Below are 25,550 nucleotides of genomic sequence, written 5' to 3' on the forward strand. Positions count from 1 at the left end.
ACTTGTCTCTTGGGTATGGGTGAGGTTGTTTCTTCAGACCATTCCTGCTTGCCGTAGAGATGATTATTTTTCTCATGCATGACATGATTCAGGTTCATTGACGCAGGGCACAGAAGTCCAACTGTAAGAAGTCCAACTCTGAGAAGGTCTGCAATGCAGTGCTGAGTACCAGCATCCTTGACCTGAAGTAACCAGTGCAAAAAGTCTTGCATGTGTGTGTTTTGTGAAGAGGACGAAGTACCCCTCAGCTTTTGCTATGGCACATCTCCGATACCAAGTAACATTTTGTTGAATGGAATTGCACAGTCCTTCTCGTGCTTCCTCTCCTTTTTTCTCTCTATTGAGAGATCAGCCTGTAAACAAAGGGCTGATAAACAGAAATTGAATTCTAACAAGATCGGGTGAGTTATGTCTCCTCTTACTAGGGAGTTTCCAATTTGCTGCTGCTAAGTGAATTTGCCAGCCCCTGTTCCAGAATTCTCGTTGTTCGCAGCCATTTTCATGAAAAATCCTGCAGGTTGAAAGAAAATTGGTATACCTTCCACTTTCTGAGTCTTTATGGAACAATTGATCCACATTTTCCTTTACAGTTATTAAACCTACAGACCTGGGCAGAGGTTTAGATTCTCTTGTAATCATCTTGGCTTTAGGAGCTGAGGACTGAAGACAAATGCTATGTACTGCAAGACGTGAACACATTGTGTGCTAGTGAAACTGTAAACCTTTACAATTGCGTGCATTCTTCTTGTGCTACAGGTAGAAATGAAAACTAATACTACATAAACATATAGGTCTGTTTGGTCTGTAGATCTATGTCATAGAGATTATATTCAGATGAGTACGGAATATATTTTGGAAGAAATTATTTCACATACAATAAAAGGTGCTGTTTGAATGTTGTGAAAATATACGTTTCTACAGATGAAAGCTGCATATTTGAGCAAAAGACTTGTGAGCAGATACCTAATGCAAAACCTTTTTTGTCATGCCTAAGGGTATGTCTGAATCTCAGTATGGACTGTACATGTGTGTTTGGGTTTTTTTGTCACATGTAATATTTATTGTCACAATCTATGTTTCATCTTCCTCAGAATTTTGTGTACTTTTTCTGCTGGTATACATTGTTTGTGTGGTGTGTTAATATAGTCTACTCTCAAGGTATATCCACAACAAAAAAATAACTAGTGCAAAGGAGAGGAGCAATGGAATCATACATCATACAGAATAACAGTTGACTGTGGATTCTTGGTTCAGAATGAGTACTTTCTCCTTGATTCATCTAATAAAATGAAAGTATAAAAAATCATTTAATTAAAAAATGTCATTTTATTTCAGAAAAAAGACAACTCCACAAATCCAAAACAGTTATTTCATAATAACTTGATGGGCAAGCCCTTGCTAAATCTGCTCACTTGCTGCTTACTAGCATAAATGTCAGCTCGGTTTTGATGAAGTGGTATGAAACTGTTTTTGTGGGTGGGAAATGTGCAGATTTTGGGTTCTTTATTTGTGGTCCTGCAAATATTAACCGGAAGATTCATGATGCGTGATTACAGTGCTGTGGAACTGCAGTTATTGAAATAAGCAATAACCACGTACTCTGTTAGCTGATGTTTGCTAGTGTAAAGCTGGCCCTGGCTGATGGCTTATACACACTGAGGTCTTTGCTGGCACTGATCTTGTATGTGTTTCATGAGTGTGTAGATTGATAAATAGAATCACAGAATATCCTGAGTTGGAAGCAACCTTAAAAGATCATCTAGTTCCAACACCCCTGCCAAGGGCAGACACATGTTTCACTAGGCTGGGTTAAATATTTTAAATCAAATTCTGCATGCAAAATTAAAGGTATTTTCTGGATTTAGTTAATAGTGCACTATAAAAAAAGATGACATTTCCAACATTACAAAGAGATTACAAAACAAGTGCTATAATGTTTGAGTTGTACCTGGTGCAGAAGTGCCCAATGCAGTATACATATAAAAGAACATTCAAAAATGGCCACAACTGTATTTTGCATTTAAAACACTATTTTGTTTATTAAAAAAAAAAGATAGTTCCCAGGTTTCATGCATCTTAGAAATAGTGACAATTTATGCACTTTCTTATGCTGTGATCCCATCTTATTTCATCAGCCAAGTGTGGTCAGAGTGGGTAACACAATAATCCCTCTGCAGACTTTGTAAAGTATAGATAACTTGGCTGAATTTCTATCCCTGGTGTCACTTAAAACCCTCTATGGCCAAAGATGATACCTTTTGAATAAAATGTAAAACTGATCCATCTGCTCTAAGTTTCTGTTATGAGATCTTAAACATTTTCCCCCAGACATTTCAGTGAGTATCCTTTCACCTGTTATTTGAAGTATAGTCTGTCGTGTCCACAAACAGAAATTGTGCGCTGAAGGACTGAAAAGAAATTTTCTCTGTAGTCATTCTCTTTGTATTGTTCTGTAAAATTCAGGAAATCTTATGTTTTAGATCTTAATCAGTGTGCTCCTCAGGCAGCCTTCAAATGTTTTGAAGGTATGGGGTTTTTTTATTCATGAACTGTTTTCCCCTTGATGATTAGCTTCACACAGGAGATGACTTCTTGCATTATGCTATTATCCATCTACTGTCAAGAGAAAACAAGTCAAACTGCCAGACTTGGGCAGAGCTGCCACATAATATTTTATGTACATTAATTCAAAGCTGTGCTCTAGATTTGACTCTGAGCACCCAGAATTTGAGTACTGATGATGTTTCTTCTACTGCGATCTTGAGAGTGGAGCCCTTCCCTTCACAGAGCTTGCTGAGATTATGTTTTGAGTTGAAATGTCCATGGACTGTATGCATTTGACTTCTGTATATGGTTGACTATAGTGAATACTGTAGGTGCTATTTCTATGCTTGGTGTCACTTCTCTCTCAAAATCCCTCTGTGTGAACATGAGAAGTACTGAGAAGTAAACTGTTCTGCTTTCATGTTGCTTTTCACTTTTGAATGTGATATTAAAGTACTTTGTGGCCTTCCTCTGTTGTGGCATCTATCATTTAGTTGTACACTGTTTCCCATCTCTGGAAGATGACCTAACATCATCTTTCATATAAACCATTGGCAAGGATTTCATAGAATCAGCCAAGTTGGAAAGGACCTCTGAGATCTTCAAGTCCATCCCTTGATTCACTACCGCCGTGGTTACTAGACCATGGCGCTAGTTTCAGACAAATCCTTTGCCAAGCTTTCCTATGCTCCCCAATATGCACATGCTCACTCACCAGGATCCTGGTATGAGTTATTGTTTCCTCTAAGATGTATATCATGCAAAGAGTTCCTTTAGTTCTTCACAATGTCTTCTCACCTGTAAGAACTCCATTTCTTGACCTAGCATCACCTTGCCACACTGGACTGGCTGGTGCACTTTGTGCTCCTAGTGGGTTGCAAGAAGTATGGTTGGTCTGAATTCTTTCACCAGTTACAACTTAAACTGTTTTTGCCTGTCTACTTGTATTTCTACCTCTAAACTGCTGGAATTTGTGATCCTTGTTATTTTCTTCAGCTTGTAAATTCAGCTTTTTGAATAATGTCTTCTTAATTCTAGTAAACTCTTTCAACTTGCTGTTGGTCATGCTGGCTTCCTTCACTATATCAGCCCTTCCCAACAGAAGGTATGCATTAGCACGGCATTTCCAGTGTTGCTTTTGTTAGTAGTTTTTATGCTGTCTGCAAGGACATAATTCTCTTACCTACCACTCTTAGCTTATTGTTAAAAAATCTTGCCATTTTTTCCACAGCATCACTTTCTGAAGGTTAGTGCATCATGCTGGATTATTTTAGCAGGCATTTCCCCTGTAGATGAGTCTGAGTGTGTTATAGCTACTATTAAAGACAACTCCAACTGCAAGGTTTTGCATCAGGTGTCACTTGGTACCAGCAATGTAGTTGCATTTACCCTTGTGGCCTCCCTAGGCACCTTCTTTGTAGAACAGGCACTGATAGCATCCAAACATTTTTCACCTCCTAAGTTACCCAAAGCCCTTGTGTCTTGTACTCTTGCTGACTCTGATTTCTCTCAGCACATCAGTTATCACTTGCTCATACAAACCCATCATTGACTTTAGAGGTTGTATGGATAATTTAGAGTCATCAATTTAGTTCTAAATGAAAAGAACTGCAAATACTTACATGCAAGAAGAGGTGTATTTATATAACCATTTCTAAAAGTATTGTTTAAGTTGACTGAGGAGGCAGCAGATGAATGATAAAAGAGAAGGAAAATGCCAAAATAGGGCATTGTAATTGATGATGGATGTGTCATTGATGAACAAGAAAATTGAAGTGATTTGATTAGTCTTTTCCAAGTAATATAATATATGTCTACTTATAAAAGAAACTTATTTCTTACAGATTAAATTCTTTAGAATATTCATGTTCTAATAACCATAACTTTTCAATTGGAAGTACAAGATAAATTCTCTGCCTTTTTTCCTGTATTTGCAAGGCTTCTCTTCAAAGGAACAGTGAAGTCTGTTTGACTGGATTATAAAGGCATTAAATTCTAAAATTTGTAAATTATCACTGTAATGCAATAGGAACGTTTTGTGTATTTAATTTTATGAATTACTTTATATTTAATGTTTTAATTTGATTCCAAATTACGAGGTATAAATACTTATTTTATACAGAGCACTGGAGCTGAAACGCAATCAATTTGCAAGTGTTGTTCTTAACAGAGTTCATTCTGACCCCTGTTTCAATAAAATGAGTGAAATGCTGATTGGAATTCATGTTAGTAAAGAGAATGGTCAAATTATTGTATTCCAAGAAGCTTTTCTTTCATAATTATGTGAAAATCTTACAAACTAAAGCCCGTAAAGTTTCTAGCTGGAAGGGGAAGGAGGCAAAGCAAAGTAAATATATAAAGATGGAATGGGAGAAGTGGTAAAAATAATAAAATATGTAAAAAGAAAAGGGAAATAAAAGATTGTTAGTCAACTGTAGTCGGAAAAAGGTTGATGTACATACCCACTGGGGAGTGAGATGCTGGAAAGCAGTGCCATGGAAAGGGACCTGCAGTCCTGGTTGATGGCAAGTGGAATATGAGCCAGCAGTGCCCTGGCAGCCAGGAGGGCGAACTGTGTCCTGGGGGCATCGGGAAAAGCATCACCAGCCGGTCGAGGGAGGTGATTGTCCTGCTCTGCTCTGCACTGGGGCGGCCTCACCTTGAATATTGTGGCAGTTCTGGGCACCACAATATAAGAAAGATATTAAGTTATTAATATCAAAGGAGGACAGTGAGGATGGTGAAGAACCTTGAGGGGAAGCCTTACAAGGAGCGACTGAGGTCACTTGGTCTGTTCAGCCTGGAGAAGAGGAGACTGAGGGGAGAGTTCATTGCAGTCTACAACTTCCTCATGAGGGGAAGAGAAAGGGCAGACACTGATCTCTTCTCTGTGGTGACCCAAGGGAATGGCCTGAAGTTGTGTCAGGGGAGGTTTACGTTGGATATTAGGAAAGGGTTCTTCACCCAGAGAGTGATTGGGCACTGGAGCAGGCTCCCCAGAGAAGTGATCACAGCACCAAGCCTGACAGAGTTCAAGAAGTGTTTGGATAATGCTCTCAGGCACGTGGTTGTGACTCTTGAGGCTGTCCTGTGCAGGGCTAAGAATTGGACTTGATCATCCTTATGGGTACCTTCCAACTCAGGATATTCTGTGACTCTATGAAGATTATGATAGCAAGTAGAAAGAGACTGCAACAGCAAAAGACGCAGCAGTTTTGGTTCCCTGGTGTTCCAGTGTGCATCTTCTTCAGATTGCTTTGACACTGGTATGCAGGCCTTCCCCAGTTATCTGGCATGACTGTTTGGACAGGAACCTCTTGTTAACACTTGTTTTGTGCTGCCAGAACAAACCAAAAATATTTCCTTAAAAAGCGGGAACAGCAGCCTGAACAAATAATTAAAGCACAGGATTCTAAGGCTTCTGACCCTGGCTGACAGCACGGCTAAAAATATATGTATTGGTGCTGGAAGAGGAGAGAAAGTTGTCTCATCTTGCTCTCCTGGACTGATAAGCATTTTGCAGCTTGCAGTTTGACAAGATTGATGGGCTGAGACTTGGGCTGCAGACTGTGCTGGCTGGCACTAAGGTGCTTTCAAAAACTGCAGAAACTTCACTCTCTGGGTCTCATTGCTCAGACCAGCAGGAGTAGCATCTGTTCTTCCCTGTGCACTAAACTTGAATCACAGCTTCCAGTGTGCAATTTAACAAATAAGAAGTTCCAGCTGTTGCCATGAGAAAATCCTGTGTACCTGTGTTCTCAGTCCACCAGCCCAGACGAGTTTTTTTCTCTGGCTGGCAGATGTTACTAGCTGCTCTTTGGACTAGTAGAGGTTTGAATACCCTCTCATGACTTTAGTTAACCTCGCTGGGCCAGTTTCTTCTTCTCACCTTGGCCTCAGCAAGAGCCAGTCGTGCCTCAGTGCCTCACCTCAGACTTGAATTTCTGACAGATTCTAGGTGATGAAAAGAAGCAACAAAAATGGCCATGCTGGACACAATGATACTCTAAGTAGTTTCAGTGGAGTGTTCTGCCATGTCTTTCAAGGCAGCATACATCTCCGTCAGTGTTAAATAACATCAGCAACATTCCTTTAGGAGAAGAGAGTAGATATTTACTGTAACTTCTCTCTGTAGCTCAGTAAGCCACTATTCCCTCAGCTGTCAGCATCTATCACCAAAGAAACAGTGCATACTCCTCTGCTTCTCTGATAATCCATCTCAAAGTTCGTCCCCTTGTGTCATTGAGTGCTGCCAGAGGTGTATTCTGTGCTTCTGAATCTGGGAAAACTACAAATGCTACTTCATGTTGGAAGCTCCAGAATTTTTTGTATTGCAGTTCCATCCCCAGCTAAACGTTCATCATTTGCATGTAGAAATGGAAGAGATTCTTGTAAGGGTCAGTTTTCTGAGTGTACTGTGGTTTTGTGAGGGAGTTTGCTCAGCTTTTTTGACACATCCTCTGTGGAACTATTTTGCCAAATGGGTGGTAGGTCGAGATACGTGCAAGTACAGAAGAGTTTCAGGAGAGGGAGGAGGTGTTGCATTTTAATTCTTGTTTAGGAAGATGTCAAGGACCTGCTGTTTTTACGGGACCTGCTGTTATTAAAATCCCTCAGAGATCAACAGTGTTCTCATTTAAAGATTTAAGTGTCTCTCCTAGCCCTTTACAATTTCCCTCTTAGTCTGTCCTTCTGGATGCATCTGAAAGTAATGGCAGCACCTTGGTATGGAGCTGTTAGGGAACTAAGCTTCCTCATTAATATTTGGGAAGTTATGATGCTCTTTCAGGTTTGATTTTGTTTCCTTTTCTCTGAAATAATGAATTTGAGTTATTGTCTTTTTTTTATATAGCTACTGTTAAGAGAATAACTTCCAGAGCTATCTACATGGATTAAGGATCTGCCATCCTGGTGTAAATATAATAATCTCTATGATTTTGCGAGTCAAGTGTCATCGTCTGAAGAAACCTGCTGGTTGAAGGAGACAGGGTTTTTCTTCTGGAATTTAGTAAGGGTTTTTTCGTGGTCATCTTCAAACATGCACCTTAAGTTTGCCTCTGCAGATGAAACTTTCTTTTGTTGTGTGGTCCTGCAATGCTTGCATGTTTTCTCTCCTGTTAGGAAAGACATCTTTGCCCTTTACCCTCTTTTGCTTGGTGGCACTATACGCTACCAGGAGTTCCTGAGCAGAAAAGTAAAACCACTTATTTACTGTTCTGCCTTCTTTTAGCCTTGAGACAGAGACACTCCAGTTATTTCTTTGTCTACCCTTCTGCAAAATTATGCTTGTCATCCTGTTTGTCCTTCCCTACCCCAGGTATGTAGGTGATTAAAAAAGCTCTTCTGTGATAAATCTCCTGCCCCCTTATTTGTCAACACTTAGTCCAACTTGCAGTACAACAGGGTCACTATGTTAATGTGCGGAACTGATGCTAACTCTTGTCACACAGTCTTAGAGATTCAGACGTGGAGTCAGAAAATTGTGTTGTCTCTCAAAGGTCAGATCTACTAAAGAAACATTTAGTAGTCAATAGTGTGGACAGTACAGCCCCCTGTGAAGAAATAGAGTTGAATACTCACTGGATATGAGGAGTAGAAGAGTCCTGGTCTTTACCCAAGTAAACCTTTTCCAAATGAGGGCTTATTCTGTCAGTATGTTTGCAGTATTTTTGGTCTTCTCTTTCTGTTTTTTTTAACTCATATAATTTCCTGTGGTTTATGAACATTTTTGCCCAATGATGCTCTGCCCTAGCACTACTGTATCTGTGAAATCAAGCTGGTTTTGTCTTTGCTGGTTTACAGCTCAAAACAGTTGGTTCCTTACCACCACTACCCCTACACCTGCTAAAGGATCATTTGATATACCAGAGTGCTAAATAAAGATACCGTGTGACTTGCAGATTCTGAATTGGTGAGCTGTTCAGTTCATTTTCCCTGGCATTAGCTGTTAGGAAGCACTGTCTGTTAAATTTGTGACATGATGTTTTCCTGAATTTTACTGTACTAAGCCTGTCCTGTTTGTCTGTCTAATTAAGTACTACTGGCTGTGTTCTTAAGATGAAGCAGTGGAGTTATCACTGGAAACAGCAGAGTGAGAAATGTCCTTAAGCATTTCATAATCCTTATCTTTAGGAATTTTGTTTGTTTGTAGGGGTTTTTGTTTTGTTTACTTGTTTGTTTTAGGATTTTTTAGATAAGTAGTTTAAGCTCTTCATCCCTGTGCTTACTTATCTCTGGAGTTGTAGCTAGCTCATCTACAGTCAGCAGTCCAACATTACTAGTTTTCCTGGAGCAGCATCTATTAAGTTTGTCCCTAAAGCATAATTGTCAACCATGAATTTAAATAGCTTAGTACTGCTATAAAATGACCAAGGAAGCTGCACGATCTGGCTGGCTGAAGTTGACAAGCTGTGTGGGTGGTGAACAGCACAGGCCCTTTCTTGCTTATTAAGAGCATGAATCTTCAGCCAGGGTGAGGGACCTTTGTTTCTGTAGTACTTGGTGTGTAAGAAAGAGCATCGTAGCATGAATATAAAATAATTATTTTGAGTTATTTGAAATATGTGTTTCCAGAAGAAAATATTTTGTATATAAACCCAGGCTTGGCACCATACAAACAAATGTCAATGAGGTATTTCCCAAGAAAACTTAGAACTGCATTTAAAAACAAAGGTGTAAGATGGGTATACTGTTTAAAATTAGAATGCAAGTTGGTATCTGAGAAGCCTGATCACTTCCACAGTGGAAAAGTTCAGGAATGTGTCTGCAAGATTGCGATGTTGTTGCAACTTGTTTTCTTACCCCATTAATCAGAATGATAAAGTGGTGACAAGAGGTACTCTGCTTGCATCCGGAATGTCTTCCTGGTGTACCCTCATGATTGATGCAGTTCATTTTAGAGATGTCTGTAAGAGAGCAGCATCAAGCACAGACTATTGTGATTAAAAAGAAAGATTCTGTCATAAATTCTAACATAGTGAAGAGAGAGTTGTTTGCCTTACGAGGAGTCAGGACATCTTTCAAAACACTTTTGTATAAAACTGAAATGAAGGTCCCTTCTACAATTAGAAACCTCTCTGCTCTTCCCTTCATTCAAAGAAGGTGAAACACTCCTCTGAAGGGAGTTGTAAGACAAACTAGAAATGCTTTAGGATACTTTTATTGCTACTGTTCTCTACGGGCAGTATGGTCTGATTAGAATAAAAGTTTTGTTTGACCTATGTTAAATGGGAGTTTGCTGCATACCTGCAATTTCCAAATCTACCAAACCTGAAGATAATTATGAACATGGTAAAAAAAGTCACATATATTAAAGTCTACATAAAACATTTTAAAATTCCTCCTTCTCCCTCTTTTTTTTTTCTTTTTTAAATGTCCTTTGTCAGCATGGTGTTGTAGAAGAGTTAACAATAAGCATACAAATGTCCTTAGATATTTTTTCCAAGTGTTACTTGTTTGCCTATTTGTGTAAGAGCCATACTTACTGGTGCATATCCCTGTGGGGACCATCTGAGCGTGAGAGTAGTCATAATATGTCAAGGCCTGAACTTGCTCTCAAAATCAGGGCATTGCCTCTTTATTATAAGAATGTCCTTCTTGTAGAAGGTTAAATTAATTTATTTAATTCTAAATGACTATGTAGTGTTGTAAATAAGATGTATGATGAGACATCATATATGTAATAAGATTGTTGTTTGTTGATTTTAATAGCCTTCTGGTTGGCAACTTGAGAATGAGAGAAATGCATTGATTAAGATCATTATCAGATAGCATTATATAAAGATTCGGTAGTTGGAAGCAAGGACAGGGAATATTAGTTCTTACAACAGTTCCTGCAGCTGTTATTAATCATGCAGATAATGCATAATGTAAGATCATTACATAAGATCCCTTGGTTTAAAGTTGCCCTTAAAATGTGCAATTTGAATCTGAAAATGAAGCGTTCAGAGGCAGTGGTAGCGTTACCATCTAAGAGCTGCTGAAGACTCTTTAGCAAGATAAGGGAGGGAAGCGGATGATACTTGGAGGCAGCACTCCCACATTGCCTGTGGGCAATTTGTTGAAACCAATTTCCAGATTTCAGTAGAAGCTGCTCAGCAGCCTGCAGTGCTGGAGATTCCTCAGGGCCCTTGCTGTTTGAGGCCCGTGAGCAGGGGACAGCAAGTCCAAGGTGGCTGACCTTAAACAGGGGTTGACAAATCAGCTGTTGGTAATGAAGCTGTGTGAAAATACCTAAGTCTCACTGAAAATACTATCAAACTGCTGTATATTCATTTTTTTAAACCTAAAAAGTGCATATTTTGTATTGCCAGGCAACACATTATCAAAAAGACTGCAAGCAAAAATACCTGCTTTAATATAAATCGTAGGTAATATAAATCATAGGTATATGGGTTGACATCCTGTGTACAGTGATGTTCCTTGAAATGCACAGTACCTGCTTTGACTCAATTACAGCTGCCATAAAACTTTCAAGTAATGTGAGCATCTTGCATGAGGGTCTACTTTACTTAATAAAAATGGAGTTATGCTCTTTTTAATTAAACTAGCAAGCAAGACAGTGTGATTGGCTTGGTAACTGTGACTGTGAGTCTTGGAAGGTAAGTGCCCTCTAGGGATTTTTGTTAGTAAGTCATGCCAAGTATTGCAAGATATGGGAGGAAGGGTTAATTGATAGCTTAAATAAATCTCTTTTCTTAATACAAAGTAATTTGTTTGATATACCTTGCAGGTGCAGTATATAATACTGCTTTTTGTGATAGATAGTTTCTACTTCTTTGATGCTCTTTAAATTGCATGTTAATTTTAAAAGTCAGTCTTTGCTGCCATCATTCACTTGTTGTTGTTGTTTTTGTTTTTGTTGTTGTTGGTTTTTTTAGGGCTCATAATTGCATATAATGAGTAGTTCATGTTGCACAACATTATCTTTTAGGTACCAAGGTTCTGTAATTAGCATACAAGCTTGTAACTCCAGATTAGTATTTTTAACTGTTAACTATAATATTAATGAATTCACTTTCTTATGAGAAAGGAAAAGCAGTTTTTAAAAAAATCATGAAGGCAGGACCTTCCTGCTTTCTCCTTCCTGAAGCACTTGTAAGGACAGCATTTATAAGAGCCTTTTAGCCAAACCGATGAGCAACTGGCAATGTTGGCTTGTGGATACTGGAGGAGCAGTCCTCCAGGATCACTGCTTCTGCACACCTATGTGTGTGTGTTCACTTCTCCTTGCCCATCAGTCAAGTGGTTTCTGTGGCCCTCTAAGTCCCTTCCTCTCCAGCACTGAGTGTTCCTCTGGGATACATGGTTTGCAGTTGCAGAGTCAAGCATGCAGACCAATGGAGATCTCAGCTCCATCTCCAGGGATGATTACAGGGAGCATCAGTTGACTCTTATTTAGAGAGGCAGCCACAGCATGGGATGCAGCTTCACTGAAGTTGCTGTGGATCAGAAGGCCAGATGTCAGGTGCTTGGCTGCAGCTAAATACTGCTGGTGTGTTGGGGAAGACATGGAATGCTGTGTTCATTCGTGGGACTGGGCTGTCTGTGTGGCCTTGCCCAAGGAGAAGAAAGTAGCTTACCTTTCTGAAAGGCAGGGATATAAGCTGTCTGAAGATTTGGTATGACACTGTTTTCCTTCACTTATGTTGTCTTGCAACTATAAACTTGAAATGTTTTGAGTTCCTTCTCTTATGAAGTTATTTGGCAAGTGCAGGTCTACTAATCCTAGAAATACAAAGTGCCCAGTCCCAGCTTGGGTCATAATAGTTTTTCTTTTAATTTTAAGGAATGAACAAGACTCTGGGGTTGATGTATCTTTATTGAGAACATCTCTGTTAATAATGTTTAATATGAGTAAAACATCATTTTGGAAGTCTGCCATCATTGTTTTAGAAGTGGCATACAGACAAGAATGGATGTAGTTCAATCATAGTGAGATTAAAGGATCCTGAAGTGGTCCAAATTTTTAGTGCTTGCTCCAGTTCCTTCTGGCATTTAGACCTTTTAATAGACTTACTTTTCTGCAGCCCATTTCAAATTCCTTTCAGGTTTTCTGAGTTACTAATTCAATTGATAAAGCTTGATTTAGTAACCAAACCAAGGCAACTGTCAGAACAAACAGTACTGAAGTATTCTGCTAATATCAATAGTGTCATCATCGTTATCCACATTTTCATTAGTGTTTATGATATTCATAAGCCAGCTATTTTATAATCAGGGCAGATGTAAAAAGAATGTAATGCCTTCTGGATCAATGTACGTTGTTAATTCAGTAGTAGAAGCTTCTTAGAGTAATAGATCCTAACAATTTGAATGGGCAAATACTTAAAAGGTGGGACATGTTTTGTTGCTGTTGGTATTCTGTACTTTGGAAATGCTTTGGGATCTTTGGGTTAGGGATGTTAGAGATCCTTATTTTGAGTATAGCTAATTCTGAAGATGGGTCTTATGGAAACTTGCATAACTGCTTCCCTAAATTAACTGAGTTATCCAGATGTTTTTCTCAGAGATGCCCTGTGCTATCATTTCTGATAGTACAAGCTGTGTCCTCACTGTGATACACAGGACACATGGTAGGTGCCAAAGTAGTTACTCTTTCTGGAGCAAAGTAGCAATGTGTTAAGACTTTAATGAAATATAATACATACTACTACAAGTTATGGACATACTAAATGTGTATTCCTGGAAATAATAGTGAAATGTGATGTCTCACTTGTAATACTGTATAACACTGTTTTAATGCTGACAGTAAATCTGTACTTGGCATAATACTGTGAGATATGTAAATTTTCCCATGTTTCAAGCTGGTTTATGTATGGGGTATTACTGTAATAAAATTGTATTGTTTGGTTGCATGCCACAAATTGCAACAAAGATTGCTTTAAAATCGTCTGCTGCTCAGCCTTGGGAAGAAGGAAACAGTGTTACCCATTTGTGTAATAAACCAGTCCTTTCAGACTGAAATGGCACACAAAATTTGTTTTGTAATAAAAATCTTTTTCAAATAAACTTCAAGGGGAATTACTGTTGTCAACTCAAAAGCTTTCAGTTAAAATTCATACAAGTTATCTATGGAGAAAGGTGTTATTGCTCTGTTATGCAGCAAGGTGCATTACTGCTGCAGATCTGTATTTTGCAAGAAACTGCAAACTGCATACACTTTGCTCTGTGTCTTAGCACAGTACAGAACACACATAGCTACTTTTTTGGTGAGGAGCTGAAGACAAACATTCCTGCTTTGGGATAAATGCGTTATTTCTTGTTCTGCAGTCTGCTTCTTGTGCACTTGTTGCAACAAGTGTACATACAAGCAGTCTTGTAACCAGTGAGTATGCAGCCTAAACTGTATAAATTTACTTGTGAGTTAAAAAAACCCCAAACTGTAGCATTTTAAAACTAAAATTATGGCATCAAAAGAAAAAAAAAGAACCAAAAGAAACAAACAAAAAATCCCCAACCAAACCAAACGTGGGCCATAATTTAAATTAAGTTTTAACTAGGAGGTTCTTATTGCCTTAAAGAATACCTGTATTCTTCTCCACCTTAAGGAACATTTTTTTGGATTGACAAGAGGAGGGGCCTGCACGTGCTGTGTATTTGTTAATTTGGCTAATCACAGAAGGGAACTGTAACTTATCTTGATGCAATGTGTAAGAGAAACTAACAGTACTTCAGTGGCAGAAAGTGCAGGAGTTAAAATTTATGTGGCTCCCATTCTTCATCTTTTCTTTTACAGTCCACTCCTTTACACCTAGCAGCAGGCTACAACAGAGTTCGGATAGTCCAGCTTCTGCTTCAGCACGGTGCCGATGTGCATGCAAAGGACAAAGGGTATGTAAAATTAACTGATTTATTATCTGTTTGCAGCAGAGGTTTTGTATTATTCAAGATGAAGATTTATTTCTCTGGTTCATGTTGTAGCATAATCTCAAATAGTTGGCTGAGAATGTGATACTTGCTTCCAAAATCTGAGTGTGGTTCATCGTAAATGAACCTTTGTTAGAGCCCTGATAGCAGACAGTTATTATTACACTTGTTTTAGGTCTTTTTTTCACAACTTGAAATTTTTTTCCAGTCTTTGTTCTTTACTTCCATGCACAGACTACCCTATGAAATCATGGACTAACAGCATTATTTTACAGAAGACAGTGGGGGGAAGATACGGGGGCTTAGTGAAAAATGTGCATTGAAAAACCTATCTGTAGTTTCATTATGCTGTTGGCTATGCATGGATGTAATTCCAAGTAACATCAGTAATGCTCATGCACTCACAACTTGGGGTCCTTGGAGATGTATCTTGATTGATGCTGCCAGCAAAAATCAAGATGTAGTAGAAGCTAAACTATTCTATTTTTACAGTAAGAATGGTAGTTAGGTAAGATATCACAAAAAGTACACAGCAGTCAGAAATCTGGAATTATACATATTGTACATTGTTCTCAGCCACACGTTTCTTATCTGTAAGGTGATGATTTTCATGATGATCTGTTAGAAGGGCTTATTCCTCACATTGTAGAAATTGAGCCCCCAGTTAGAGGCATACATTTTGTATTCAGAAGTAAGATATTCATGTGTGTGTGTTCTGTCTCCATGAGCAAACTTGAGGCACTTCCTATATTTTCATTTTCTACTGAGTCCAGCCTAGTGTTAAAAGATTTTTAATCAACTTCTTAGCTTTTTTCCTTTCTTTCCAAACCAGTCCTCAGTGTACTTAAACTCTTGAAGTTTGGCTAGTTGTAGCACTTCAGTCCGTCCTTTCACCCCAATGGCTTTTTAAAATCAGAATTATTGTGAAATTCATAATGACATGTTATGCAAGTAAAAAAAAACCCACCAAAAACCACAAGAAGAAAATAAGACACAAAAATCCCTCAATAAAGCTTTATTTAGTACCTGTTCAGGTAGATCCAGCACTATTAGGCAAGTTTGAGGTATTTTACATCTTTCAAAAATTTCAGCATCAGTTGGTAGAAAATTCCAGTGTGGATACTGTAATGAGGTTTGAATGATTTGCTTAGAAAATGTAAAAAGTAACTAAGTTGAACTTGAACTGTGTGCTGGAGCAGGAGGGGAAAGAAAGGGAACAAAGAAAGGAAAACCAATATGCTTACTCTGTATTAAACTTTAAATTAACCCAAAGGTATTTAGAAATATCTAATATCCTAGTAAGCTCCCACTTTTTTTCAGTGGCATCACACATTTACAATCAGTGTGTTGTTTTGTTTTACCTTACTGTTTCTTATTTATACATAATTTATAGGTAAGTAATGCTATAAATAAATGTCACTTTTCATTTAAGGAGCTAAATTAGGTTACATTGATTTTATAGACCTCTTAGGTTCTCTTCAATGGGGTCAATTTAAAGAGAGCCCTTAGGAACTGGGCTGCATTTTCACAATGGTCACCACTTCTGGTTACTCCCAAAGAGAAGCCTTGCCAGGGAGGCAGCTCTTTTTCCACTGGTCCTTTCTTTCCCTTACAGTTGTTATGCACAGTTGCAATGTGCTGGAAGAGGAAAGGGGAGGGGATGCTGCAGAAGTGGCCAGGTGCATTGCTGTAGTGATTGTCTTTGCTGACTGGCCTTGAGATGACCATCATTTTGGAAGAGGGCAGGTTTTTTGAGTGCTCAGTGGACTGACTAGTCTCTCTCTGTCCCACACATGCACCCATAAGTTGTAATTAAGAAAAGCGATGATAGAAAAATAACAGTTTGGAAAATTTCCCCAAACAAATTTCCCTCTCCTGTGACAAATGCAGTGCTGCTTCTCAGAGCAACTACTTTAAAAGTAAGTTCACTTAATTGCTGTCCTAATGCTCTTTGAGTTGATTTTGCTCTTTGAGTTCTGGGAATCACTCCCTGTATTTTCCATAAATGGCGAAGGGTTAATTGTTGTTTTCAGTGTATTGTGCATAGTTGATCCGTAAGTAGCCTGTCTTGCTTGGCTTGAATTAAACTCATTTTGTCCTCAGCAATAATTGCCCTTTTTGCATCTCCTTTTCAATGCATGACTTTTTTATTAAGTCTTGTGCTTATGACCAAATCCCTGTTATTTACTTTGCTAGTGTCAGTTTTAACTATGGCCTGCAGTAACATAGCTGTACAAAAAATTACAGGGACTCTCTTAGAAGTATCATGAACAGTTAAATAGGTTGTACTATAAAAAATGGAGTAAAATCAGGTCATTCCACCGTCTAGAACAGCAATTTGAGTCTGCTTTCTATGGATATTTCTACATCTTCATAATATACCCAGGAGTTATGTTAGTGTTATCTGGGGAATTTTGCTTTTCACTTATCATTTTAAACAGGAGTTCATATTTAGGCAAAAGCAGAACACTAGTGAGCGAATGGAATGCAGAATGGAACTTCTCCCCCTCCTTAATAGCTTCAAGAAAGATCATGTCAAAGCCACTTAATGCAAATCTTAATGCTACTTAAATAAATGTCATTTGCCTTCTTCCATACAGTGGTCTTGTGCCTCTTCATAATGCATGTTCATATGGACACTATGAGGTTACAGAGCTGCTGCTTAAGGTAAGCAGAAGGATGGAAAGTAATTACTGTAGATTTAGGTATTCATGAGATATGAACTATTTATACTAGAGTTGAAAAACAAGACCTTTGTTTTTGTAGTAACAGGTTTCAAACATCCTATTGTCATTTCAGAAACCTGCAACTTTAGGTCTTTGTGTGGAACAGTGTGCTTGTTTTTTCCCCACCTAATTTCTTTGGACTGATAGTAGAGTTTAATTTATTTGAATTTTTCCATGCAAAAATTAGCTTACATAGAAATTCCAAATTTTTTTTGAGGATTCAACAGTATTTTTGTGTATACTGATATCTTAATTATTTTTTTTGCGTATGTGTTCATATATGAAAGAGTGGAACCAACTTTATTTAATAAAATGAAAATTTGTAAGCTTTTTAGTTGTAGAAGATGATTTCTTACTAACCCGAGGCTTTATTTGCTGGGCTAGCACGGTGCCTGTGTGAATGCTATGGACCTGTGGCAGTTCACCCCCTTGCACGAGGCTGCTTCCAAGAACCGTGTGGAGGTCTGCTCCCTCCTGCTGAGCCACGGCGCAGATCCCACGCTGGTCAACTGCCACGGCAAGAGCGCCGTCGATATGGCTCCGACGCCTGAGCTCAGGGAGAGGCTGACCTGTAAGTGTTCTCAGGCTGCAAACAGTTGGTGGTGGGTGTAAAGGGATGCTTTCCTTTCAGGACAGCTTCCTTGAGTGTCACAAGTGGATGCAAAGCAGCAGAGGAGCTGCAGCTGTGCTGCTCGCTTTGAAGTATGCAGGTACCTCTAATATACTGTTTGTGATATTGCCCAGTTTTCTTAAGTTTAAAATTATTAAGGCACTGCTGAATCAGTGACTGTGGTTTTTTTAATGCTTGAAGTCCAGTTGAGTCACATAAGAGCCTCTGTATTGAGGCTCTTTATTGCACTTAAATGGAAACTTCCAAAACGTAGGTACCTTCGGTGTGCAAACTTGGAGATTGAAATTCCATCACCTTCTTTTGCAGTCTTTGCAATTCTTATGCTGCTTACAAAACAGTCTTTCAGCTCTAATTTGAATTCCTATGTCTTTGAGGGATTTGTTTTCTCAATGTAATAAACTGTAAAAGATAATTAAAAGTATGGAAACAGAGTATTATGAAGTTACAGAAAACTGCTTGAGAACTAGATTCTCAATTATAAAGTTTTTGGTTTTGTCTGTCGCCTTTCCAGTAGAGCAGAAGCCCCCTGATGCTAATCATGTGATCCTGCACTACTCACAATCACAAGCAAAAAAAAAAAATCTATTTAAACTTCGTTTTATTTCTATATGTATAATTCCTCAAGAGTAATGGGGAAGGATTCATGTCCATTAATATCCACTGAAATTTGTATACAAATGTGACCGTTATGTCAAATTTGACAGTATCTTGATGGGACATCTTGTATTTTCATATGCCAAGTATCATGTTTATCATCTTCTTGAGTTGTTTGATTTTTGTACTTTGGGAATAAAATTACATTATATTTGTTATTTCAGGATTTATTTGTACTTGTGCTTTGAGTAGTGCTCTGTTTACAAAGAAATTTGAATTACATTTGAAATTAAAATTTAGAAGTTATTAATATTTATTTCTATGTATAAATCCACAAATACACAAGATGTTAAAAGAAAACTGGAAGAAAACCCCTCTTTAACAAGTTTAGTATTTCAAGCTTGCTTATGAAAGAAAAATACTGATATTTTTACTGAAATCAAGGTGTTTTTTTTTCCTAGTTCCCAGGGTCAGACATCATTTTTGCTAACCTACCTTTCATATGTATATTTTAAGAGAAACACTCTCATTCCTTTTCACATTCAAAGTTATTTAAAACTAAACGAACTAGTTGCTGACCTAAACAAGATGTGAACATAACAAAATTACTTCTCTGTACTTGCAAAGACATATCTGCTGTCAAAACCTGTCTCTCATCTTTATAGCAGACTGGCTTCAAATGCTTAACCAGTTAGCTTTCTTTAAGACCAATAGTTTAATATTTTATGTATGCATTGTTGTTATTGTTATTATTTATAATTTTATAAATTATGTCTATTTAGGCTCTACAGTAAATTTTTTGTCATTGTAGATACAATAGGGTTTTTGAAAAGTACTGTAATGCATTTTTTCTGAAGAATATGTCATAGCACTGTGCTTACTTGAACTCATACATAGGTAATTTAGAGGTCACATATGCATTTAATGTCAAGTGGTTGGAGGATAAGAGGGGGAAAAGCTATAAGGATTTTACTCAAGGAATCACTTCCCCTCCCCTTTAGACTGTCCCCTCTCCTTTAGAATGTCCCTTTCGTTTCAGCAAAACATGTTTTATGTTCTGTGTCCAGGTCAGCTACTACCTGAAGACATGCAGAAACACTCCTATTTCCTCATAATTGAGTATAGCTATCTGTCTCCTATAACATTTATAAATGTGACATGTTGCTGAATATTAAATGCATCTTTTTCCTCTAACAGATGAATTCAAAGGACACTCTTTACTGCAAGCAGCCAGAGAGGCAGACCTAGCCAAAGTGAAAAAGACACTTGCTTTGGAGATCATTAATTTTAAGCAGCCGCAGTCTCATGAGACTGCACTGGTAAGATTATACAGTCAATTCATTTATTTTATGATAAATGTGGTGGTAGTTTGGCAGTCAAGGAGTTTTATTTCTACACTATGAAAATACATTCATCATCTGAGATTGAGGATTTGCCATCAAACACTTTATATATTGAAATAAAATCACTGTTACAGAAAAACACTATATAAATTATTTTATCACTTTTTTCTTCCTTCTAGTAGATTACAGAAGCCCTCCAGCCACTCCCCACCTTTTCTTTTTCCACTTCTCTTTCTTTTTTCCCCATCACCCTCTTTTTTTGTTGGTCAGTTGCTGTGTTTTTTCTGGGGTTAAATTCTGTCCTGCGGTCCAGTGTTTCCTTCATGTTTTATATGGACAAGCTTGGATTACAATTTTTCTTCATAGGATATGTAAACTTGTTCTGAAAGGGTCTTACAGGATTGGAATAATACTGACAATGCCACATTAGCTATGGAAACAGGAGTCTTTGAGACTTTCCTGGCAGTATCCTGCTCTTATTTCATTATTTGAAGAAGCAGTGGAGGCAAAGAACACAGCCAGTATCCCTGATGCAATGAAGATATTGAAGCTGAGGGGGACTGATGGTATTATTAAAACCACTATAGCTATGATACTTTATTCCAGTGGAACATTTTCTTCACAGTGGTAGATCTCAGCCGTAGGCTGATACAACTGCACATTTAGTGTTACAAACATTGTGATTGTGATCAGAACACTGTGTGTTGAGTACCAAGCATCCATATGTTTTGTTTCCTCTGTGGAGGACTCAGCATCCTAGCCTGAACTTAGAAGCAAGATAGAGAAGAGAGATTTATAGGCTGAATGTGAAAGCAGTATGAAATTTGCAATGACGTTATCCTTTTCTTCCTGAGTATATCAGCTGCTGCTGTGTGACATCTCTTTAGCTGTGTAATGATCACTCCATAGTCCTGTGATGTTCTTTGCTCTTTTCCACCTGCTCATTCTGCAGAGACATCTGGACCAAACAGGATATTTTAGCTCTATTGATGTATTTGTTTCAGTATTCTGTAAGTGTTTGACTGTGATTTTTCCATTTTTGCTTCCTGTACTTGAGATTTCCAAGTGGTCTCCAGTCCAAGTGGAAGGCCTTATTTTCCAGGATCGGGTGACGTTAACTGAGCTATTCCTGCCCTAAGCATAATATTGTTTACCATGGGCCACTGGGATGTGTGCCCTATTACCCCACAAAGGCCAAAACAAGTATTTGGGTTTTTTTCAGTATTGCTCTGAAGTTTGGCAGTATTTCACATTTTTGTGTGTTTTAGGGCTTGTTCATCATATTAGCAGGAAATATAGATAGGATATTATCTGCAAAGCCTTAAAAATGCTGCTACTCTTCAAAGCAAATGTTGATCTTTGTGTTTATTTACAAAGCTTGCCTATGCAAAACTTGGATGTGCCCTGCTGACCAACAGAAATGTGAAAGCTTGAGTGGAAGTTACTTCCTAATGAAGGATGAAACTGGGCAAAAGATGGTTATTGGTACTATTGCTGCTTATTAGCATTGGGTTTGGGGTTCTATCTCATTGTAAAGGCTGTTGTTTTGCTATTAGAAATTTAGAGAATTCTGTTCCAGGAGTCTCTCTGGTTTTTATGGGTTTTTATGGGTTACTGGTTTACAACATAGGTAAACATGTTAACCTAAACATCCAAAAGTTTCTCCTTTTTCTTATAGTCTGCTTTCTTGAGACATCCAAACTTGAAACAGGCATTTCTGGACTGATTTTAAAGCCTGCTGTTCAATCTTATCTGGAATCATGCTGGTAATTTCAGGCCTCAGCAATGCATTGATAGAGCCACTGTTGAGAAACAGTGGCAGATGCCAGCTGCATTTAGTAGAACAGTTACACCTAGCAGGGCACTGTGTGGGCTGTGTCCCACAAGGGCAGGTGTGAGCATTGAAAAGCCCTGTGTGAAAGGTCTGTCTTTCTCACAGCGTGTTAAAAAAGAGACTGTAAGAGAAATTTATTGCCTGTTTGCTTATTACATAATCTGTAGTTGGGTTTGTAACACAAATAGCCAAAAACAAGTTCAGGACACTTTGAAGTAGAAGGAACAAAGCAACATACAAGTCATGTCAATTTGACAAGAGCAGCAGAATCTTAAGGACTCTTTTGGAAGACCTCTGTAGAAAGTTAGGCTGTTTCAAACCGTTTGTCTTTACCTCCTTTGTGCATTTTGTCCAGATAGCTGGTTAATGTATTTGGGACCATAACACTTTTTTTGTAAGTGACAAATAGCTTTAAAATGAACTGTTTTTCTGAGTAGAATAATTTAGCATTGATCACTAGCTTGTATTTGTTCAGTATGTTAGGTTTCAGCAGAAATATGATGGATTCTGTTTGTAAATTTTGTCATCTGATTTTAGCAGCGTAATTAAGAGATGAAGTAATGTATCTTTAAGTTCTTTGTCATTGATGTAGTTGAAATATAATTTATATTTACTTTTTTTTGCAGCACTGTGCTGTGGCTGCTGTGCATCCCAAGCGGAAGCAAGTTACAGAACTATTGCTCAGGAAAGGAGCAAATGTTAATGAGAAAAACAAAGAGTACGTTTCTGAAATTTCTGCATTTTCCAAAAGACTCTGTCACACTAGGAGTGTAAAACTAATATTTTTTTTTTTATTATTTCTCTAGCTTCATGACACCTTTACATGTTGCAGCTGAAAAAGCTCATAATGATGTCATGGAAGTTCTGCATAAACATGGAGCAAAGGTAAATATACTTACATGTATTTTATTTAAGGCAAAAGGCAAGAAGAAGGGTTATGTTGGTTAAATACCATGTTAGTTTTTATGATAGTTATTGCTTTTTATTCTGTATACCTTCTGCTTCTTGTGTTAACCTTGAAGAATGTTTATCTTAAATCAGTACAGGATCTTCAGGAAGTGCATTTGAAACTAGGTCTTCTCTCCAGATATCTGAATACAGGTTTTAGGAGTCTAGCTTACTAATTTTTAATGAATCTTGCTACTAATTTCTAATAAATGTGGTCATCTAGGTGCCTCTTGTTGCTTTATTTTGTTGGCTTTATCTTGTTGAAAATATCCAATGTCTGAGGTTGCTGACACCGAGTGTAGTAGTCTAATGCTGAGTATGCCTTAGCCCTTGCTTGCTTCTTATTCTCTCAGTGAGATCCTTTTGCTGTGCCCTTTAACTGTTGATAAGTGCTGACCGAAGTAATTTGTGAACTTACAGTGAAGCTTGTTTAGAAACACATGGTTCAGCAAATTATTACTTAAAGGCACAGAAAAGTATAACTTTATTTAGAATGTGGTTTAAGCATCTTTCAGAAGTATTTCAGAATGATATTTTTCCAAATTTCAGCAGCAAACTTGACGTTTATGGTAATGATATACTTAGCTACTTAATTTTCTCAGAAATTCTTCTTGGTGGATAATTTCTTTGCATGGGTTAAAATATAAATAATCTCCTTATTTTTGCTTTTAATAGGGCTCAGATTACTCTTTTTGAGCCTTCATTGTCATTCAGGAAGCTAGAAATAAAGAAATATACCTGTAATAACAAGCTAATGTCACTTTTGCTGTGATAGGACCGCAAGAGCAATGTAGTTGTATACATAGTTAATACTAAGTCTTTTTATTTTGAATCAGTGGGTTTTAATTTATAAGCCTGTCTGAGATCTCACTGTCAGAGTTCAGTATCTGATTCACTTCCACAGTACATTAATGGCATCGTAAAATAGCTTGACAACAATACTATGGCATCACATTTGAGAATCCTGATGCAGTGGTAACTTCCCAAGAAAGCAGGGACAGAGATGTCACTTATAGTCATTAAAACTATTCATTATTATTTTCCCAGATTCACCCTTAGTAGCATATCTATGCACTGGAAGTGAAAAAAATTAATTTTGCCATATTTTGAATAGACACCTCATGGCTTTATGGATCTGATTTTGCACAGGAATTGAGTACTGATAGTATTTGGTCAGGCACTGAACTGGACATGCCAGAGTTTCAAATGTACTGATACCAACATACTATCTGCTTTGAAATACAAGTAGTTGGTGTGCACTGAGGCTTTCTGGAAAGCCTGCTACTATACTTCAGGTATTTAAATTAGTGCTCCCCTGAAAATCTAGCTCAGTGTAGTCAGGTTAGGAGTAAGCTCAAAGATCCTTACTGGAAGGCCAAATTTTATTGGTTTTGTCAGTAGTGTGTTCTTTTGATAGCTTTTATATCCTGAAGTAGGATTTTCTGAATCATGATCTGTGAGTCACTTGTGGACTGAATGCTGGTGGTGAGTGGCCCACAGTTATCTACAGAATAATGCTGCACTGTGTTCTGTTGTTTATTCCATCGACAGTATGCAAATAGAGGTGGTCATTAAACCTCATTCTTCATTCGTATCCTGTATCCTGTGTTATTCTGAGGATAGCCGCTCACATTTATGATCTAGCAAAGCACTTAAGTGCATGGCAGGAGACCAATTGAAGTTAATATTAAGTATATATTTCCATACTGCAATGGATCAGGTCCCTCTTTATCAGTGTCCAAAGTTTCTTAGCTGTAAAATGGTACATAATGCAACCATAATTTTTAATGAGAGATAGATCGTTAAGGTTTTATGAGGCACTTTGAAGTTCTCAGATGGGATATGCTCAAGAGTATTTATTAGTTAACTAGGCATATTTAATTACTCTAAAATGTTTGTCTTGCTTGGATATATCATTTGACCTCTTGCTTTCAAGATTGTGGACATGCAGTTCATCAGATACTTTTAACATTGATATTTCTTTGTTTCTAATTGTTGGGACATGGTAGCTTTAATCCCTGAAGCGTGACACAGGTTTTTGATTTTTTTTTTTTTTTTAATTTATTGTGTTTCTGAAATTTTTTATTAATGTTTACTCTTTTTGTACCTTGAATTTTAGTTGCTTCATAAGATGTAACCAGATGTACTAAGCTGTTTGATCATGTTTAGTTGGTATTTTTTACAAGAGAGGGTTCTCACAGGCTGGTGGATCTAGTCCTACTGCAGTAACAGCTTCGAACAGCACTCTCCTGCATTTTAAATACATCTTTTCCATTTTGATGCTTCCTTTGGTGAGGTATTTGCAGTGAACAAACTGATTCTTCTAAGCCTTTGTTTTTGTAGGCTAAAAGCCTCTAACACTTAGTCATCCTTCATAAGGGAACATTGCCATTTCCTCTTTATGCTTATAACCCATTCTCTTTACTACCACCAGAAGAAATCTCGGAGCTCAGGCAACAAAAATGGAATTCATTCCCCCACTACCTTCCATGATGGCACTTCCATATCTCTGATGTAAATGCTGGACTGATGCATATTGGGATCATGTTTGCCTTTTTAATAGACATAAGATAGTAATACTCAGATCCTTCCTATAATCTTGTAGTGCACAGAGAATCTGGATTTTTTTTTTTTTTGCTAATTTTGTGTATTTGTACCCCTCAACACAATTCTCCTGTGCCAAGATCATTAATGCAAATAGTAGAATAAAATTGTCCCACAACCAACCACTGAGCAGCCTTCCCACTTTCAATACATTCAGTTCTTCAACCAATCCCTATTTTTTCCGTATAAAATATTTCACATGTGATCCCATATCAAATGCTTTCTGAAGTGTGTATGGATGGCAGCTACCATGTCTTTTTTTTTACTTTACAGTAATTTCTTCTCTCAAAGGAGAGGTACTATACAAGTCAGCTTTAATCTACCTTCTGGAAGTAACTACTTGTTATAGAGAGAGTAACAATTTGAAAAAGATGTATATTAGGGCTTCAAAGAACATGGAACTTTCTTCTTCTGAAATTCCATGCCAAAAGGCAGATAGCTGATCCACAAAATAACCA

General features: G+C 37.7%; 1 protein-coding gene across 1 annotated transcript in view; it reads left to right on the forward strand.

The window, feature by feature from the left end:
• The window catches only part of TNKS (tankyrase), a 99,217-nt gene that overhangs the window by 45,616 nt on the left and 28,051 nt on the right, over nt 1–25,550 (forward strand). Inside the window, exons 4-9 of the mRNA XM_029960982.1 lie at nt 14,282–14,376; nt 17,013–17,079; nt 17,523–17,709; nt 19,561–19,682; nt 22,167–22,258; nt 22,347–22,425. Of these exons, the coding sequence (XP_029816842.1) occupies nt 14,282–14,376; nt 17,013–17,079; nt 17,523–17,709; nt 19,561–19,682; nt 22,167–22,258; nt 22,347–22,425 (642 nt within the window). The remainder of the gene's footprint in view (nt 1–14,281; nt 14,377–17,012; nt 17,080–17,522; nt 17,710–19,560; nt 19,683–22,166; nt 22,259–22,346; nt 22,426–25,550) is intronic.

This window comes from Manacus vitellinus, unplaced genomic scaffold (genome assembly GCF_001715985.3).
Source record: "Manacus vitellinus isolate BGI_N305 unplaced genomic scaffold, ASM171598v3 scaffold_0_pilon, whole genome shotgun sequence".
Classification (NCBI taxonomy): domain Eukaryota; kingdom Metazoa; phylum Chordata; class Aves; order Passeriformes; family Pipridae; genus Manacus; species Manacus vitellinus.